At 35.5% G+C, this 21,657-nt stretch overlaps 1 protein-coding gene across 3 annotated transcripts in view; it reads left to right on the top strand.

Moving 5' to 3' along the window:
• ZCCHC2 (zinc finger CCHC-type containing 2) overlaps nt 1-21,433 on the top strand; it is a 30,646-nt gene extending 9,213 nt beyond the window's left edge. The window contains exons 5-14 of one of the 3 annotated variants that reach the window (XM_039334590.1): nt 1,560-1,672; nt 3,772-3,866; nt 5,872-5,955; nt 6,610-6,667; nt 9,802-9,919; nt 11,176-11,237; nt 12,417-12,511; nt 14,695-14,823; nt 16,638-18,065; nt 19,692-21,433. In XM_039334590.1, coding sequence (XP_039190524.1) covers nt 1,560-1,672; nt 3,772-3,866; nt 5,872-5,955; nt 6,610-6,667; nt 9,802-9,919; nt 11,176-11,237; nt 12,417-12,511; nt 14,695-14,823; nt 16,638-18,065; nt 19,692-19,759 — 2,250 coding nt within the window. In that variant the 3' untranslated portion in view covers nt 19,760-21,433. Of the gene's footprint in view, nt 1-1,559; nt 1,673-3,771; nt 3,867-5,871; nt 5,956-6,609; nt 6,668-9,786; nt 9,920-11,175; nt 11,238-12,416; nt 12,512-14,694; nt 14,824-16,637; nt 18,066-19,691 lie in introns of all 3 variants that reach the window. The other 2 variants (XM_039334589.1, XM_039334591.1) reach the window with 2 other exon arrangements.
• The last annotated feature ends 224 nt before the right edge of the window (nt 21,434-21,657 follow it).

The following is a 21,657-nucleotide window of genomic DNA, read 5'->3' as shown; positions in this document are numbered from 1 at the left end:
TGTTGCCACTATGGTGATTCTGTAAAAGTATTCAGCTTTCCAATATTTTATAGATTCATAATATAAAGAGAAATACCGCTATTTGTGTCTTTCCTTGTATTTTCTCTTAGGTTGGATTCAGGAATGACTGGATTCTACTCTGTTCCACCTAGTTTCTGTTTACCCATTATATCTATGTTTTTGTTTACAATCATATATGATAATTTCTTCATCTTGGCTCAGAGACTTACAGCACTGGCATAGAAACATCTATATAATGTTCAAATGCTTTTGGCATTTGGTTTAGCTTGTCCTAGAATGTTCCTCCATGCTTAACAAAACTACATTCCTATAGCTGGCTCGAGCAATTCACCCACACAGGTTCACAAACTTTGCCTGTCTAGCTGGCCCTGCATGTGAAATAAATAGCATTTTTGAGAATGCTGTTTGGCAGTCTTGGAATTCAGTCTGCTACCTAGCAACCTAGATTTGGCTTCCAGAAGTGACAGATTATATTTTTTTAATGGCAGTAGTACCAAAATGGAGTAAGTCTTCTATTTACGGCCTAGCAACTTATCTAGACAGTCATGACATTCACTTATATTTGCATCAGTCTAGTAAGTTATCAAGTGATTTATATACTGGTCACAAATTCATTTATCTATTTTTCTAATGACTGAATTACCTATCAGCAAAGCTCTCTGTCTTTCTAAAGAAGTTTCCCTGGTACAAGATGCAGGTTTATCATCCAAAAATTGGATTCCTCCTATAAAAGTATCTCTCTTATCCTCACAATGACATCCTTCTCCCCAAGACTCTTGTCCTTCTTAGTAGAAAGGAAGATGTCATTTTGAAAGTGAGTCAAAGGTACCTTGCAGGTGTTGTTTACAGGCTCTGTGGCACTTGTAAACATTTCCAGTAAGGAAAGTTGTGAACAGGAATGGGCTTGTTTTATGAGAGTCAAGAGTGCATTGAATGATGGATAAAGCAATGCTTTTGCCCCAAAGGCACATAATCATAAATTTGACGTATGCCCTAGCACATGGTCTCTTTCTCCACACACACACAAACAGACATCTACACACATACATACACGCACATATTCTACTTTATAACGTATTTTAAAGAGTTTGGATGCTGACTTCTTAACATAATTCACCTTGATATTTGGATATCTGGAGATCAAATGTCAATATGCTTTGTCTTGCAAAACTCCATCTTTGCCCTTCTGTTCTTACTCTCATCATAACTTATACTTGCATCTCCTGTTTCTAAAGATTGCTGCCTGGGTGGGTTTCATCTTTCACTAAATAAAAATTCCATACCTATTGTAGAGAATAAAGTTCAGTTGACTACTCTACTGGATACTATGCATGTTGTGATGGCCTTTTCACTTTTGTCATGCGGTGTTACTAGGTCTACTAAATAAATAAAAATCATTCAAATCATTGTTGATCTGTGCATTTCTGGAATGAAGAAGGGAGTTCTAATAGGGTCAGTTAAATGTTATAATCATTTATCCATTTACCTATGATAAATGTTACTTTTTCTACAATAATTAATACTGTGCCTTTCATTAGCTTCCAAAGGATCTTTCTTCTGAATCATTTGACAAGACTATTTTAGCGGCATTAAATCAGGGGTTACAGAAACAAGAAGAAAGGAGGCATTCAGACTTTGAGCCTATGATAAGGTAAAACTTTGGAGCAATGAATATAGTTATTTTTATTGGAAGACACAATTTATCTTGAATGTATCACTTCCTTTATTATTATGTCATTCAGTTAGAGATCTGAGAAATCAGCGTTTTATATAGAATCAGATTTAGTTACCTCAGGGTAAAGCAAACAACATTTTTCTCTATTCTGTCAGGTCCAACCAATGTGTTTAATAACCAGGGGTTGTTGTAACTATAACATTCAGTGGGTATCAAGGTATCTACTCCTGATCTAGCTGAATATTGCTAAGTGTGTTGAACATACAAATGTTTAATGTTGACCATATTTTGTACCGTTAAGCTATAATCCTCCTCCCTACTCTGTAACTTACCGGTATAGGCCCTAAGCATAAAAGTGTCTACACAAAATCTACAAAATTCCCAGTTGTGTGAGGCAGTTGCAACATTTGGATTAAACATACGTAGGCATGGTATTAGGAAAAAGGTATAGATTTAAATGGCTCATCATTTAAAAACTAGATAGCTGCAATGTGTTTTGGATCATACTATATTAGATTTTGTTCACATGGTTTCTGTGACATTTTCTTATACAGATGTACTTAAAAGTTTGTGAACACTTTTGATTTTCAGTATTTCTGCAAAAATATGATCTAAAGCATGATAGGTTTTCCACACTAAAGAGAACCAGTTAAACACATGAGTCAAAAGCATTATACTTGTACATTTGTTTATTGATGAAAATGATCCAAAGGACATATTTGTTGGTGGCAAAAGAATGTGAACCTCTGGGACTATCAGTTCATTTGAATGGAAAATTAGAGCCAGGAGTTTCAATCAATGGAATGTTAATCAGGGGTGACTAGAAAGTCCTGCCTTATTTACGAACAGAATTCTGGGTATTCATTATCAAAGATTGATCTTCATGATACAGGCCTATTAGTTTGTCATGGCTTCAACAAAACAGATCTGTGAGGACCTTTGAGAAACAGTTAATGCTTATTAGACTGGAAAAGACTACAGAATTTTTTCCAAAGGATTTGGATTCCAGTTATTTACTGCCATGCAGATTGTGTCTAAATGGAGGCAAAACAACATTGTTACTCTCTCCAGGAGTAACCAAGTTCAAACCAAGAGTAAGGGTTGCAATCCTCTGGAAGTTTCAGAAAACCCCAGGACAGGGTTTAAGGAACTAAGGACCTCTCTTGCACTGACAAATGTCGGTATTTATGAGAATACCATCAGGAGAACACTGGACAACAATGGTTTGCATGACAGGGTTACAAGAATAAAGCCAGTATTCTCTAAAAAGAACATTGCTGCCCATTCACGGTGGATGAAAAACCATGCAGAAAAGAGTGTTCTGTGGAGAATGACACCTGTTGGCTTGCATGAAAAGTGCAATGTTTGATAAACGACAAACACTGCATACCGGCACAAGAACCTTAGCCCATCTATGAAACGCGGTAGTAGTATCCTAAATTTAAATCCAGCTTTGCTGGATCAGGACGGCTTGCCATCATTGATGGAACCATGAATTCTGATTATACCAGCAAATTTTATGGGATGATGTCGGAGTATTTGCCTGTGAATTGAAGCTCAAGAAAAAGTTGATCATGCAGCAAGAATGTAGCCCAAAACGCACAATTTGTACAACCAAAGAATGGTTAAAGCAGAAGAAAGTTAATGTTTTGGAATACCAAAGTTAAGTCCAGACATTAATCTTATGGAGATGTTGTGACCAAGGGAAAAGGGGGGATACCATTTACTGAAAGTAAAGGTTCACATACTTTTACCATACACAAATATGTAGCTTTGGATCATTTTTCTCAATAAATAAATGAACAATAAATAAATGATTTGTTTATTGAATTTTTTTTTGAGTTCTAGGACCTATGTGGAGAACAGATAATGTTTTAGGTCATATTAAAAATTCAAAAAGATTCACAAACTTTTAAACATCCCTGACGTTGCCCAGAATAAAATCTCCTTTCCTTTATTTCCTTCCAGTATTTCTATGTATCTGTTTAGGTTTGAGGCACAGTGGCATTTTTCTATGTTAAATTTTAGTCTTAAATGTATTCCTTGGTATATTTGATTTTTCTAATATGTTTTAGGCAACTTTTTGCAAATACTTCTCCAGCTTTCCTCCAGAATCAGAGAGTAAACAACTTCTTTCAAACTCTGTCTTCGGAAGATGTACATTCTCATAGTAAGACACTCTGATTTATTTTTATTCTGGTATGAATTTGTATACAAGCATCCTATTTTGAAGCATATTTAATCCTTATGTCAGTTAAAATTATAGGATTTGAATGTTATCTCAAGTTGTTGATCAGATAGTTTTTATTAGGTGTTCTTGGTATATTACTTTCGGGATAGTTGTTATTGTAACTTAGCTCATGCAACCAATCTTTTTCACCTTCAGCAATCCTCTGTACCTCAGAGCATCCTACAAACTTCACATTTCTGTTGAGTGCAGCATTTAGATTATACATACCGTAAATGCCGGCGTACAAGGCGACCCGGCGTATAAGACGACCCCCGTCTTTATAGCCAGGCCGCATTCCTAGAACATCGTCTTATACGCTGGAAACTACCAGTATTTCCGGCGTATAAGACGACTCGGCGTATAAGACGACCCCCGTCTTTGGCGCCGATTTCAGCGCTCGCGGAAGTCGCCTTATACGCCGGCATTTACGGTATATATGCAAAGGAAACAAAGACAAATGTTGGGTTATAGCAGAGAAGATTGTGTTACCTGAAATGATACAGAGATCTGCAGTAAAGAGGAGTGAAAGAGAATGATTGAACAAACTATCTCCCTTTTGCACAGCCATAAGATACAATCTTATTTATTTATATTCATTCATTCATTTACCGTCCTTCTTACCTCGAGGAGATTCTGGTTGGCTTACAACATTAAAAGCCTTTCCCACCCCAAGAGGGCAGTGACAGCATCACTTGGATCACCATGAGTGGAGATAAAAAGTTGAACTGAAACCTTAACTTTTATTTTGTATTATAATCGAAGAAAAATGCATATAGATAAAATGCGGATATAGCTTAGGTAATTTTCTGACCATGTGAATTATTTTTTCTAAATTGGATGCACTGTTGACAAGCTCCAAAATATGGAGGTATCCGAACTGTGGCGTATATCAGCTTGAATGAAAACCAAGTGAATTAATAAATGAGAATATATGAAATGAACACCAACATAATGCTTACAGATAGTCTTTGACTTATGACTATTCATTTAGTGACTATTTGAAGTTACAATAGCACTTCAAACAAAAGGAAAGTGACATATGATTCGTCCTTGCACTTATGATCATTGCAGTGTCCCTATGGTAACATGGTTGCAATCCAGGCACTTAGCAATCAGCTTACACTTACAACCATTGCAGTGTCCTGCAGTCATGTGATCACTATTTGTGACCTTTACAGCTGACCTTCAACAAGCAAACTGAATAGGGAATGTGATGATTTGTTTTAACGACAGCAGCAAAAAAAAAAATAATCATAGAAGGTGCAGTTGTGCAATGCCTCACTTAATGACCTGTTAATGCCAAACTTTCCAGTCCCAATTGTGGTCATAAGTCAAGGATTACCTATATCTAAAATTACCTCAGCTCCTTAATAGATTCTAATTTATTAAGAAAGCTACATTCTGTGGTAGCATGTAACTGGTATCTAATTTCAAAATGATAAGCAGGATCAGCCCTATACCTACTTGAGTGGAATACCAGGAAGAAATAGCAGTTCTGTAAGCTTGACCAGAAAGTTGAAAAAGATTCAGAAGAAGGTAATGCCAAACCACTTCTGTAGACAAGAAAACTAGATGGACCTGCCTGTGACGTTGACAGATGTTTGACAAAGATTTTTATTTTATTTAGGAAAAATTTCACAATTGCTTATAAATTATAAATACATTAAAATATACAATATTTTCATTGTAACCTTCTAGTACGTATATTTCATTTGGCCTGCCTATAGATGCTGTTTAGAAGTATTGTAAATGCTGTCTTCCTGTGAGCATTGCATTGAATATTGCTTATAGAAAGCACTGATTTCTGCTAATGGCAGCTTTTAGAATTCACTTGCTCTTGCTCTAGCTTCAGATGTTCAGCAGTTCTTTTGCAAGTCCAGTTTATTGTTCTATTTAAGCTTTTAAAATAATTATATTTTATTGTTTAATGACTGTTACTCTTCAGATAACTACCAGTCTTCCCTGAAGACAACTAAGATGCCAGAACATTTCAAGGAGGATAGCTCAGAAGCCTCAAGCCAGGAAGAAGGTAAGCATTTGTTCCAAGATTAAATAAATGAAAATTTCTTTCTGAGTTGTAGTTTGAGATTTCTCAGTAATGTATCTTTGCTTTGGAGAGGTGTAATAAATAATAGTAGTATAAGATAGTTTCATATTTTCTTTCCCCCCCACACCTTTTATTACCTGCTTCCAATTTCTATTACTCGCTACAACTTTTTTTCTGTTCTTTTCATAGAGTTGCTTACACCAAAGGGGAATAATGTGATAAATATGTATGTATGTATGCTTTAAGTAGAAGGCACTCAAGTCTAAAAATGTTTAGAAAGTAAAAACTAAAACATTATTACATAGTTCAGTTTTTGAACAGAATGTTGGTTATATTGTACTATCTGACTTGAATAGGTCTAGACTTTTAACCATATTGCAATGTTATGAACAAGAAAGTTACATTTACCAGAATAAATATAGGTAATTGTAAAAGATATTAGTTAGCAATTGGGTTGATTACTAAGTTACTAAATCCATTACTTTATAGTACTTCTTTTCGGTATTATAGTCATGATAAGATACTAAAAACATAATTCTGAAATATTTTGTATGAAGAAATTTGTATCATATTGTATAATAAAGCCAGTATAATGTAATATTTAACTAATAGCATAATACTTTATTTTCTATCTAGATATGATACAGCACCCAGTGATTCATAAGAAACATAATGGGAAATGTCCTATTGCTAAGTAGGTATTCAATGTTTTCTTTTCATTTAAACTAGTGTTTGGTATTTGATTCATAAAAGGAATTTAAAATTATTTTCATAACTTGCTAAACCTGAATAAGTTTGAGAGTTCTTAAAATAGGAGCCATTATTATATAAATGATCTGATGCAGAGTGACTTTAGGCTAGTCATTCTCCCTCAGTCCAACCCACCTTACAGGTTTGTTGTTGTGGGGAAAATAATAAGCTATCATGTATGTTTGCCACCTTGAATTATTTATAAAAATAGAGGTGGGAATATAAATAAATATATTGACATTTTCTTGCAAGTCCTGAAATGAAACAATTAGGCATAATTGGAGAATCTTGTTTTGAAATTTAATTCGTAATATAGAGCAGAGCAGAGCAGAACAGAACAGAATAGAATAGAATAGAATACAGCTGGAAGGGATATTGGAGGTCTTCCAGTCTAGCCCCCTACTCAAGCAGGAGAGTCTATACCATCTCAGACTTGAGAGTTGCCAAATAATGGCTACCCAGTTGAGCCCAGACTAGAACATATAAGTAGTCCTTGACTTACAATCCCAATTGAGTCCAAAATTTATGTTGCTAAGTGAGACATTTGTTTAGTGAGTTTTGCCCCATCTAACAATCTTTCTTGCCACCGTTGTTAAGTAAATCACTGCAGGTGTTAAGTTAACAAAACAGTTGTTAAGTGAATCTGGCTTCCCCACTGACTTTGCTTATCAGAAGTTTGCAAAGGGGGATCCCATGACCCCGGAATGCTGCAACTGTCATAAATCTGAGTCAGTTGCCAAGTGTCTGAATTTTGATCATGTGACCATGGGGATGCTGCAATGGTCGTAAATATAAAAAATGATCAAATCACTTTTTTCAGGGTCATTGTAACTTTGAATGATCACTAAATGAGCTGTTGTCAGTTGAGGACTACCTGTACTTAGCTTATTTCAATGTAATATTCAAGCTAAGAAATATTCTAGTAGTACTCTTTAAAACTGAGGAAATTAAATCAAATCCATCATTTCATATCAAAGATTAATTTTGTTCTGTAGAAATGTACATGCTTATACGACTCTATGCTTATGCTCTATTCCAGGAACCTTTTTGGCTTTCATGATTAAACTCAAAAATTGCCTGGAATGTTACAGATACAGCTAATTTTTTTTTTGAATGGACATTTGTATTTTTGAAAGTTTTATTCTATTTAAATATATATATATATATATTCTCAGCTGAGATGTCAACTGAGAACTCCCAAGTACCGAGTATTCTGTAATTGCAGAACATAAATTTAGACTGAGAATAAATTTTGTTGTAATTGTCATGAATTGTACTCAGGGAATCTTTTATTGTAAGTGTAGCGTTACCCCCTCAGAGGCTGCCAAAACCCAGGCCCTCCCAACCCCACTCCCCTCCATCGCGCTCTGCAGCTGCGCTCTCAAGATGTTAATAAAGTGTCTCTTCTAGCGGGAGCTCACGCAAAGTGAAGAGATGGCAGATTTTCGTCGTCAAGGGAGGGCTTTCAGGAACAAAGGTGACCAGCCTCTGGCCCCAATAGTTAATGCATGGCAGTGTTTAACAGCCCCAGGCAGTCGTAGCAGCAATAGTCAGTGATTTTACAGCGACTTTTTTGGAAACGGGGGTGGGAAGACCCCCGGCTCCAGGCAGCAATGGAAAACGCGAACAAAGGTAGTCAGCGTTCTGCAGTAACAGCTCGTCCCGCGAGGGCAACTCCCCACTATGTCTATAACAGTGATCAAAGTTCGGATGGCTGCTAGTCTGCAAAGCAGTAGCGACCAGCCTCTCCTTCTCTTCAGTTGTCACTCGCAATCTCAGGTCTTGTTGGTGTCAAAACCCCTCCCCCCTTTCCTTTATTGTTAAAATCTGAATTTAGCAACCCCAGCAGCTTTCTCTCTCCTCAGCAATAAAGCAATAAAATTCCACTTTCTCACTCTCTCCTTCCCTCTCCTTCAAAGAAAGGGATCCACTAAAACCTCAAAACCCTCTTCGGCTTCACCTGATCTCTCCCCGACAACAGCAACAGCAACCACCTCCACCCTCTTTCTTTCCTCCTTTTTCTGTCCTTCCACTTGATCCACATCCGCCGCGCCCAAAACTGTCAGCAGCTGTCCGAGCTTCCCTCTCCCCGAGCAGGTTCCTGCCAAGCCTTTCAGCCAGCTCCGCTACATAAGTACTATGTTATTCTGATAAATAAAATAATAATGCTCTGGAACTATGTGAGGCAATAAAGCCAACAGATCAGACAACTGGCTATGACAGCCATATGTGACCTCAACCAAAGGAGGCATAGGACCTTTTTATCACCCAACACATGCACTATAATACCTAGTGCATAAGAAACCGAACTTCTCATGTTGTAAGCAAAACTCCTGGTGACTTTATATGAATTGTATAATTTATACTGTACCATTCTACTCTGATAATCAAGTCAGCTAATAAAATTTCAAAGGATGTAAAGTTAAAAAGATACATTAGAATCAAGACAGAGTACATTGAGGCCTAATTTGTCTCTTGAAAGTAGTTTTGAAACCTCACTTTTACAAAAAAAAATTGAACTCTTTATAGACTGCATCACGATTAGACAGGACAATGGCTATAGTTGTGTTTCTTCAAATGGGTATCTGCATACATAACATATTTCTCTTTCCTGTCCTACAAGTATTTCCTGTCTGATATTTCAGGGCATCTGTATTAGTTAGTGAAGCAACTATTCACGAAAGTGAGATAAGGGTATGCCTACTATAATAAAGCTCAGTACAGGATCATTCTGAAATAATAATATGCACAAGTCCAAATTTGTGTATATACAGTTAATCACCCAAAGCTCTATAGTTAAAGGTAAACAACAATCACTTTTCTAGAGGAAAAAATACTTTAGATCAGCAATTCTTAAACTGTTTGACCCAATTACCCCTTAGTTTCAAATAATACCCCATAAAAAATTTGAAAAACAGAACAAAACGCAAATGTCTTGGCAGCAGTAGTCTGCTGCTTTAGCCCAGGATCTGCCCAATTTATCCCCAGTAAGGAACCGCTGGTGTGGATGGTTGAAAAGTTAGCAATGTGTTTAATTATAGTTTCTTATTTATTTTATAACAGCACTATTAATTCCAGATGTTCTTCATTGGATGGTTTTGACATGACACATTCTGAATATAATGGTGTAGCCGACTGGAGAAGAAAAGGCTGGGCTCTACAGCAGCATCCAGAGCATTGCACAATACTTGATCAGGTATTTTTTTTTTTTTCATCCTAGAAAAGCTATGCAAGAAAATGACAGCAAAACTGCATAAAAAGTGGTGTAATGGTTTCTGAAACTTATTGAATTGATTGGTTTCATTTTAAATATTAGCTTTTTGCAGTAGAAATTTGTCATCTCTTTAAGATGGGAAAATAATGCAGATAATTTCCCACACTAATTTTTTTATATGTAAGTTGAGTAGGAGATGTTTGCAAGGGAAGTAGGCTAGTTAGAATAGGGCAGACATGTCAAACTCGTGGTGTCGTGCAATGTATCGGGACGGTTTTGCCATTGCCGGCAATGGTGGGTGCGGCTTCCGGATGATGCGTCTGGCCCATGGACTGGCAGTTTGATACCCCTGGAATAGGGCCATTTCATTAATAATTATTTGAATAAATAATGAATAAATAAAAATAAAAAATGAATAAAACCTTTTTGTAGCTTTGTCTTGCATAGATCTGCAATTTAACCAACAGGTTTACTATATATAAAATTCATGAATATACAAAGAGGTTGAATTGTAAACTATCATCTTGCTCTGAACATATATGTCCAATTAATATAAATAAATGTCTTAGTACACTTGGGCAGTATTAAGCATATGGCCTGATGATAATTCACCTAGAAGCATATAATGGGAATTGTTGTTTTCATGAAAGTATTGATTACTGTTGAAGTTTTTATAACTATTTACTCTCAGATGGGCTTATCTTTCTGATGGTATGATTGAATTGACAATTTCAAAATTGCAAGCAGACTAAACTTATCAAACAAATAGAACAAAATCACTCTTCCGTTCTTCTTACACACATAACCCTCTATGGATGAACTTCTTATCTCATACATACTGACACATACTGACATGTTACAGACTCAACCTGAAAAATAACATCCAACTTTTGTTACTCAAAAATAGAAGTGTGACGTTCAAAGATTGTGCACAAAGGCGAGATGATATTATGTGCCTTAAAAGAGTTTGTTGTTTCAGGTTGTATCTAAATGCTCTAGTATTGGTACGAGAGGATGAAATCTTTTTTCATTTATATAATACAAAAGAGAGAGGTTTGCTGTGCATGTATACCAAAATGACAGCATTAAGTTCTTTGAAGACTTATAGCTGCATCTAAAGTAATTGCCAATTGGCAACTATTACACATTAAGGCAAGAAATGCAACCAATATTACATTTTTAAGTGAGATTGTACCCAGATGGAAAACTTCTGATCTGTTTTTTATATCATCTAACAGGCGGGAGAGAAAAGGAATTTGCCTGTATTAAGCAAAAAGAAAGGAAAACAACAACCAGAAAAGTAGGTGTTAATTTGATTTTTAAAAGAAATTGAGTATTATTTAAACATTTTCCCCAAATATGCCTATTCTCCCTGGAATCAATTATATTGTTATCTGTTATAAAAAAAAATGAATGTTTATAATTCAGATAAGTGTGGTTGATAATCTTGATTGCTAGCAATATTAGGAGAATGCATATATAATATTAAGAATAGCATGTACAAAATTGACAAATGTCACTTAAAATTAAAATTATAAGTAATAGGATATAGTACATTTCTGAATAAACACAAGGGGGAGTTTGCTACATGTTAATTGGTTAATAGAAGTTTGAGGAGTTAATATTTTTTTTAATTTTTAATATTGCTTGTGGACAAATTGTCCTATTACAGAAATAATTAAATGATCTTAAATTATTTTTCATAATTATGGACAACTTGGATGTGATGGTTTTGCAGTTTGATGAGGATTTCCTGAAGAATTTCATTGAGTTTGTTTGGGGCTTTAAAAGATTGGTTATTGTAGAATTAACCATCACTGAACTCTTTTCAGATACTTATTATTACCACTGATGCATGACAAGCAGGTTTACATAACATACTAAGTCATTAAATTTGATTTACATGCTCGCTTTGGCAGCACAGAAAAGATTAGCAGAGCTATTAAGTTTGATTTAGCAGCAACTTACAAAGCAAACTGTTATTGCCAAGTAGCTGCATTTATGTATTATTCTGGGCTTGCATAAGGAGCTTTTCTGTGGCTGGAAACTGCATTGTCTTATAGCTATAAGAGACATGGTTAATTATCACTAGAATGGAAATAGCCAAGTTGGAGGAAAGTTAAATTTAGAACGTAGTGCTTAGTCTTCTCTTTTCTCTTCACATATTTGGAAACTCGGTCGACTGATTTTGGGGATCTGCGATATCTTAAAACTTCCTTAGTTCTTCATAGTTCCAACTGTCTAGCATCAACAGGAAGAGATAGGGCTAGGATGGATGGGGTACATATTTATGATTTTTGAAGCTTCTGGGCAGATTTGCCATTGTTAAAACAGTATGGGAGACATGTTCTAACCACAACCTGGATATCATGCCATTTTAGATGTTCACAAGTTGATGACAGTAGATGTTTAGAATTCATGGTTCTGTGAAGAGAATTTTATACTTATTCTTTTGATTAATGTTTTTATCCCTGCACAGAGATAAACTAAAGAGGACTGATTCCAGATTAACCATGAGAGCTAACTATGTAAGAGTTGCAGATACTCATCACCTGCATCCGGGAACAGCAAAAGGTACAAAACATTCTTCAAATACATTAGAGAGTATTTTAATGTTCTTCTTTGATTTATACAGTGGGCAATAGACTTAGCAAATATGTAGCATTATACTATTGCTTGTGGAATAGTAAGGGGAGATAGCAAGACATAAAGTCACAGTTTAGTTCAGTTCATGTGGATACTCTTATAGTATGAGTCACCTTTGTGCAGTTCCCCATGTGGATTCTGCATGTCCCTGCAGTCTACTTGGCATATCAGGGAACTGCTGCCCACAATCCTTTATTCCAGCAGGAATGTTATTTCTTTTATTATTTTTTTATTTTTTGTTTATTTCTATCCTGCCTGTATTAATTTTATAAATAATTCAAGGCGGAAAACATACCTACTATAATGCTTCTTCCTCCTCTTATTTCCCCCACAACAATAATCTTATGAAGAGGGCTGGGCTAGAGAGTATGACTAGCCAAAGTCACCCATCGTATCTCTGTGGATGGGCTTGCTTCGAAAAGAAAGCCAAATGCCCATTTTCTTTCTGATTGCTATGAGAGCGGTGACTTGGAGAAGTTGGAGGAGGACATTTTTGTATTGAATTCTTGAACTCTAGCTTTTTCATTGGAGGACTGTTCCTTTTCTTCTATTTTAGCTAAGACAGCAACCTTGGGGTTTTTTTTATCAGTGATTTCAATTGGTTGTGTACCCATGCCACAATAGGAACAGAGGTTGCTCAACAAATGCCATCAGTATCAAGATGGTGGTAACTAAAGTGCTAATTTTGTATGGTCGTAACCTGTACTTTAGTGAATATGATTAAGAAAAAGTAAACAAACTGAGATATCTATTGCTCTGTGCTGAGCCTTTGTTCTGGAATAGGGCTTTGATAACATCTAACATTATCATTACCATCAAGAAGCTGAATTTACTATTCAGCTTATCCTCCAGTTTTTAGTCCAAACACCTGTTTTCAAAAGAATAAATAGCGATTCAAATTATTATTCTAACTTTATAAAGATAAGCATCTGAAATAGTAAACTGTATCAAGCTTTTACAGGAATACCGAGAACCAAAAATATACTTATTTTTGGTTCTCGGTAATATAATTCTCTCAGACTGTTTCTCTTCTTGTGAAAAAAGAAAGTTGACTGGGTTTTTTTTTACTACAGGATTTCTTTCTTGCTCATTAATCTCAAAACTTAAAGAAAGATTTATTCTCATATGCTTTCTTTGAACCAAAATATCTTAAATATGGCCGCCATAGGTCTGCCTATGATTGAGGAATGGTTGTTTCCTTGTCTGTTAGAACAGAAATGCATCTGGGGGGAAAAAAACTATCAGACCATGCTTCCCACAGTATACATTTGATGGATTTTCAAGAAGTAATGTAGCATTTTGCAGAATTGTCTTTTGAAATATTTTGACTAGCCAATAGAGGTAAGATTGCATATAGTCCATGAAACAGTTTGCTTACCTGTAGTATATGCTTTTCTCACAGTCATTTGCACAGTCATGCAACTTGTCATTCTTCCCTGCTGTAACTATTTTATGTGCTTGAACAAAAGCTTTGCATCATAATTGGAAAGGAATTGTATATGAAGTTGTTATCCTTTTTTTAAAAAAAGTCACGTGCAGACATTCCTTTTAAGTGGGAGCAAAAAGTGTCTACTCCTGGACTGGAGTTTAGAATGTGCGATCTCCATGGAAACATACAAATCATAAGTTAAAAAGCAGGAATCTGAACTCTTAGCAGGAACAGAATATATTGTGGAGTTCAGAATTTATTTTCAAGACCTGCATTAAGATTGCATAATATCAGCCTTGATTTTTTTTTCCTCCGAATAAAAGGCATCTACGTTACTTAAGACTGCTTTTCAATTATGGGAATTGCAAAAGCATTTTTGTATGTTGAATTTTGGTTGTCTGGAGTGAGAAAGCTAAAAAAAATCTATTCGGCACATCTAGGTTTCTTTAGTAAAAAGTAGGTTTTAGAATCTTGCCCATGTATTATATATATTGTGACAATAATTTTGTGCAGTCCCGTGGTTTTTACCCTTTGATATTAGATTATACTTTTTGTTTATTGGCTGCAATATACAGAGAGTTGGTGCTTGGGTAGCAAGTAAAAATGCAGAAAACCCCAAGTTAATTTGCATACTACTTAGTGGTGTTTAGCAGTAATCTTGCTGTTATGACATCTTTTCTAGATTCAAATTTAGACATTACAATTGGAAATGACACATGTGGAGAAACCTCTTCAGAGAGTTACAGTTCTCCTTCTAGTCCACGGCATGATGGAAGGGAAAGTTTTGAAAGTGAAGAAGAAAAAGACAGAGGTTGTATTTTTGTATTTAAAATAAGAACATATAAAATCACTTTAGTATGCTGCTTCTTTAATTTGGTTTTGTGTCCCCAAGTAACAGTCATCATAATTTCATTGATGGAAGTTTACAGCATACTGTTATATACAGTAAGTTATAGACGAGAATGCAAGAAACGGTATTCTATACATAGGTTGACAATTACACATGAATCATCCTTCCTTCTCCCTTGTCACTGTAGAAGTAATAATAGTTTTGATAAAACAACAAGACATATTTAGAGAAGTTCCTATACATTGTAACATCTTATAAAATGCCCAAATTTAATTTTGACTTTTATCTGTGGAACCATGTTCCGGGTGTCTTCAAAACTTTTTGTTTACAGAGCATGCAGTTGCTGTTCTGTATAGCTGCATTATTTACATCTGCTTCTTAAATCAATCTATTTCTTCCCTTAATGTTTTGAAAAAAGAAAAGGGGGGGGGAAGGTAAACGTAAATTTATGATATAATTATAGTCTTTGTGAAAAGTGGGCTTTTAGCTTAGTAAAAGATCTGCTTTATTTTTCCAAAAATATGTAATTATTTTTAAATGACTATTCCAAAATATGCTTTTTTTAAAACCATACATAACTAATTTGCAGCTTTCCTATTGGGAAGTTAATAAATTAAAGGTGGATAAAGCTATTAATCAAGATAACTGTTCCTTACAGTAACAGCATCAGAATGGCTTTCAGCACCAGCTATGGGGATGTGAGTGGAAATGAGGATGATGTAATCAAATCCTGCTAATAGTCTACAGAGAAGCATGAGCTTTGCTATAATGAGAATAGACAAGCTTTTGGTGTGATACAGCCTAATTATTTTTAACAGTTGTTACAGATGAAATATGTCTATTCGTGATTTTCAAATTTGCAAAGCCATGCTTATTACACAAAAGCTGGATTTGTGCATGAATTAAGCCATATTTTTGTAATTAATTGTTTTAGCAACTAAATTGGTGGGATTCTACATCATATTAAGCTAAAAGCTAGGGATATCGAAAATGTTTCAGAATTGAAGTGCTCCATTTTAAATTTAAAGACAAATCTGATAAAGCAGTTCCAAGCTTGAAGTGTTTTTAAGCAAATTGAAACAGCCCATTATAACTCAAACCTGTTGATTCAGAGAATTAATTTGAACTCAGAATGCGAGCATTTTGAATTCAAAAGTATCTAAACCTGAACATTTTGCACCTGATTGTTATAAACTACCTAATGTTAAACTATTCTCATTCCCCAAAGCAAAATCAAATAAAATAGCCTATTTAAAATGCAGTTAGTAAACTTTTCTTAGCATTGAAAATGTATCTTTTCCATGTATCTGTTAAAGGTGTTATTTCAAGTACAAATTTTCATATAGTTGTTCTCATACAATTGCTTTCTATAACATACTGTTTTCCTTTAGAAAGTAATAGTGATTTGAAATACCAGGTTTATTGGTCAGTTGTAAATGACACCTTCTATTACAGGGGTCTTCAAACTTGGCCCTTTTATGACTTGTGGACTTCAGCTCCCAGAATTCCACAGCCATCAATGCTGGCTGAAGAATTCTGGGTGTTGAAATCCACAAGTCATAAAAGGGCCAAGTTTGAAGACCCCTGTTCTATTATATTGATGCAGGTTTTTGCAACTCTGTATTTTCTATTATTATAATTGACTTCTAATGTTTTTGTTTTAATTACTATATTTTTTTTTGTAATTTTAAAAGTAATTGTAAAAGTAATGTTTTTGCCTAGGGAACATTGTTTTTCTAGAAATCTGAATATCCTGTTTGATGCCCTTTTCACAGACACGGACAGCAATTCTGAAGATTCTGGGAACCAAAATGTGCTGAGGTTTACTGAATATGGTGCTACGGATCTCAATAAGGCACCGACACAAATTTCAGTGACATCAAACAATAAAAATACTGTGGAGGAGCCTTTGAGTTCACAGTTTCAACACATTTCATTTATGCCTGCCCTGCACTGTGTTGTGCTCAATAGTGCACAGAAGCCTGAAACAGTAGTGCCACCACCTATATCTGCTGATGGGAAAACTTTGGGAATGGTAGTTGCTAATTCCGCTCCTGTTGGAATGGGATCTTCTGTTGAATCTGAGAAACACATTGAACTTCTGTCTTCCCCTTTGCCAGCCACATTTTTCCCATCTACAGTCCAGTCTGGTAGCCCTGCGTTGCAGTTAGCGATACACAGAATGAAAATATCTTCACCACAGGCATCTTCTGAAAATTGTGCAGTTAATGGAGCCCAGCAACAAACTGGAAGCTTAAATATTGGATCACCAAACACTGCCTTTATTCCAGTCCACGCCCCAAGTAATTTTACAGGATCTCCCGTTCTGACAGCAGATCCAGTCTCAAAATCCGTGTCGCATGTGATGGGCTTAAATCAAATGGTGCCTCATGTTGATGGAAGCACAGGAGTGATCCCTCAACCTCCAAATCTAAAAGTAGTGGTTCCTGCAACTGGGCTCTCCACAGCACTTCCACCAGCTCCTTTTACTGTACCGGTAACTCTTCATGCTACCAACGTTTTGCCTAATCAAAGTACAACAGTGCTGAACACTGTGGCATCAACACCACCATCTCCAACAACAGGTCTTTGTGTTAGTCAAGTGCAGCCCACTATTCCTCCTGCAATACCGACCCACACTCCAGGTCCTGCACCTAGTCCAAGCCCGGCTTTAACACACAGCACTGCACAGAGCGACAGTACATCCTATATTAATGCTGTTGGGAATACTAATGCAAATGGAACACTGTTGTCCCCACAGCAGTTGGGGTCTGGGCCTTGTGGCTCTTGTGGTCGTAGGTGTAGCTGTGGCTCCAATGGAAATCTTCAGATTAACAGTTATTTTTATCCTAATCCACTTCAAGGACAAGTCTACAGAGTTTCACCTTTCTTCCATCTGCCATTTTGCAATGGGAGCTACCTCAACCAAGGACATCAGACCAATGGAACACAAATTCCTTATTTTTTCTCTCGGGGCCCATATTCAATGCATGATCCAGTAATGGGGAGCCAAATCAACTATGGCATGCAGCAAATGGCAGGATATCGGGGATATTATCCTGTGTATCAAGCTTCAAATGTAGTTGCCAATTCTAATGGATCAGGTCCCAAGAAGAATGGGAATGTGTCCTGTTATAATTGTGGTGTTACTGGGCACTATGCACAGGATTGTAAGCAGTCATCTATGGAGGCCAGTCAACAAGGTAATCATAACACCCAACACAGTTGCTTCTGAGTCTACATAGTTTTGGTTATTGACCATGCCATTTTCATTCTGCTATCTATGGTTTGTATGTCTGTGTATGCATGAACGATTGACTGTTACAGAGGTAGGCAGCCCGCAGCCTCCAACCACATTGCTGAAATTTCAGCAGAAAAGACTTGACAGCTGAGGATCACTTTCGGCTGTTTTATGGGTTGTTTTGATGTTTTAAGCCTTAGAATAGGCATAAGACATTAAGATAACTGTATCCCTGAAAAAAGTGAAGATTTGTCAGGGAGGGCAAATTGTTTCTCTGCCACATGTCCCTTAGCACTGAAAATAAGCAGTGTAATCCCTAGGCACAGAAAGTCTGATGGGAGGAATATAAAATCACTACGTACTTTTATGTTTTTGGTCCAAGAAACTATTTGAAATTGGTTCAGAGTTACATTGCTTCAACAATAACGTATTGGAATTCATGGATAGCTAAGCACCATTTGAGTTAAGCTATTCACTGATAACCACAATGGAAAGCAGACTAAAACCTAAATGTATTTGTCTAATTGCTAACAATTATGATGCCAAAATTTCATAGGTACATCCAGAGCAGTCAGGCAAAAATGTCCTAGCTTTTAAAAGTAAGTCACATTTGTTATACGTTGTAAGCTTATTTTTTAAAAAGAGCATATTTTTATATTAACGCATAGGTAGATTTTGTTTTCCCTGCAAATGTGACTGACCAGAGATATTTTCAGAAAAAAAAAATTACCTTAAATGCAGAGGGTGAATTAAACCATTAAAAGCAAGGGATGTTATTAATTTTATACCTTAATTCTTTATATTTGTAATTGTAAAGTATAGCCATTTTCATATTTATTATTATTATTTTGTTTCTGTTGATACTTGACTACTAAAGACCAATTTTGTAAGCTGATATTTGGAAGATATATTTGCTACAATAGTCCCCATTGCACAGTTAAGTCCATCCAAGGATTTTGAAGTTATTATAGGTTCGTTTGGATGTAATGCTGAGTCAAGATAGTTTTTCCTCTCTGACCACGTTATGTCCACCATAATCTTTGCTGCAAGTAGTTCAGGAGTTTTGTTTGGTGAATCACCTGAACGTAGATGCAGATGCACAGATAGAATTTTCACGTTTAGTTGTGGGAATGCATAGCTTTCAAATAATAGCTAATGAAACTGTCTGACTTTCATGATACATAATTAATCTGAACCATAACCCAGATGCTCGGTAGCATGTTAAATTGACCCATCTAAAACAGAACAGGAAGTTTCAGCCCTCTCTAAAGCTACATGGGAGGATGGGGAAGAGAAGCATGGGAGCCAGAGAACACTATAGGCTAAATTTATTCTCAAAGCTAAACCATGATTTTGGTATTATGTCCGATTGTAGCCATTGTGTGTTTATTTGTTTAGGAGAAACTTTTAAAGATTTTCCTTTATAAATAAACTGATTCCTACATAAGATTATATACATGTGGAACTTCTTTGGGATAATAGTATAGCATTTTTGGAAGACAGTATTCACCTTGGGTTTTTGTAGTTTTTTCTTATAACCTTATGAAGTGTAAGCAGTGACTTAGTTAAGTTCTTTTTCCTATTCTAGGCACTTACAGATTGAGATATGCACCTCCCCCACCCCCTTCTAATGATACGTTGGATTCTGCTGACTGAAACCAAGTAAACATTGCCTACATACCAAAATGAAGTTTGAGAAATCTGGGAAATTCTTTGGATTTGAGAGATTATTTGTGTGTGTTTATGTTTTGCTGCATTTTTTTTTCATTGCTTGTGAACATCTGTTCTAATAGAAAAGAAGAAAGCAATTTTACTCCTGGTCTGACTTGCATAAAGCATGTTGCTATCTCAGCCAATCATTCATTTGAATTAATTGACTTTTGCACTGAAGACTTGACAGATGCAATGTTTACTGAATATTTTTTTAAAAGGTCATTTAATCTCCAACTACACTGGTGAACAGCCATATGGTTAAAAGGAGAAACTGGGTTATGTTCCCATGTTTCCCTTCCCTTCTCTTTTCTTAATGCTGCTAAACGTCTTTCCTATCTTGCTGAGTGTACCTGTCTCCATGGGACTGGGTAGATAATCAGCTCATTAATTCTAGTAAATCCTACATTTGTGAATTGATGGGGGTACTGCTTGTTCTCCTTGAGAGATGACCATTCACAATATATATACAGTTCTTAATGTGCCTGAATGCTAAAATTGGATGGGGAGCATTTCAAATGATACAAAATTTCTGACATAGATATTAAACAATTTTCACTTCGGTTTGCAGTTTTTAAAACTTGTCAGATTCAGAGTAAAAAAATTAAAACGAATGCCTTAGCTTATGTCTGCATTTCTAATGGATATTGGCAGCAAGTATCTTTACTAACCTTTCAACCTTGTCAGTATAAAAGACACACAAATGGGATGTTTAATGTTTTTAACATTACTCTCCTGAAGTTACTACAGTGTTGTGTTTAGAATGTAAATGGTATAGCATTTTAGACAAAAACATGTGTGTATTCTAAAAATCTGTTTAATATTTGTATGCTAGGAAAAGTCTACCAAATAGCAATGTCACTTTCTTATGACAATTTACCACTATGTGATCACACTATAATGTGAAAAAATCCAATGAGTGTGAAAATTGATCATGTTAGTGTCATATTGCTAACTTTATTGCTGCTGTATTTGATTTCTCAAAGCCAACCTGTACTAAATTGCACTGAGTTTATCTGGAAGAAAAATTTTGACCGTTTAAATCAACACTGAACTACCACCATATATGTGTATCTCCATATACCACAGTTCATTAAAATGTAGATTTTACTTTTTTAAAAAATTAGATATGCAGCAGAGTATTTTGATTCATTCTAATTGCTAAACTTGAAGAAACTTGATTTATTGCGTTTATTCATAGATAGCATTTATATTTATAGCACCAGTATATTTTGAAAGTAAAGAATAAAGGAGTAGAAGAGAGCTTTAATTTAAAAGAAATTAGTATAGGAAATTATTTTGGTTAAAAATTATTTGCGCTGGGTATGTTGGACCATATTTAAGTAAAATGACTGCTTCTGAGATCAATAAAGGTGTAAAGCACCAGTGAACTTGCATTCTCAATTATCTTCCAGTTTACTTTATGGAACTTATTTTGTGATTTAAGATACTGTACTGTAAATAGGAAGTATGTTGCCTTCCTCTTTATTTGTATGTTTACCATATACTTTGATATTTGAAATGTTATGTACTGGAAAGGTCACTTATATTTTTAGAACAGATGGATTTTATGCAGCATTTTTCCTTGAATTAACAGCAATAAAAACAAAAAAAATCGTATTTTGAAAATAATGTATTATTTATGACAGTGAGAAGTTGTGCTGGTTTACCCATTTCGTGATTTCAAGTCAGACAAGTTCATTTAGCTTGCTTCAAACATCTCTTAACTTGGATAGACGTTTGAGTGTTTTAGGGGTATGCAGGAAGATATAACATATTTTCCATTGCCTCAAATTATTTCCAAAAAGACGGTTTGGCTCTGAATGGACAAGGAAAACAAATAA

The sequence above is a fragment of the Crotalus tigris genome, unplaced genomic scaffold (genome assembly GCF_016545835.1).
Source record: "Crotalus tigris isolate CLP2741 ecotype Arizona unplaced genomic scaffold, ASM1654583v1 scf7180000017632.1879674, whole genome shotgun sequence".
In the NCBI taxonomy this organism is placed as follows: Eukaryota; Metazoa; Chordata; class Lepidosauria; order Squamata; family Viperidae; genus Crotalus; species Crotalus tigris.
Note: the sequence above shows the minus strand (reverse complement) of the source record. Positions and strands in the feature narration are given on the sequence as shown.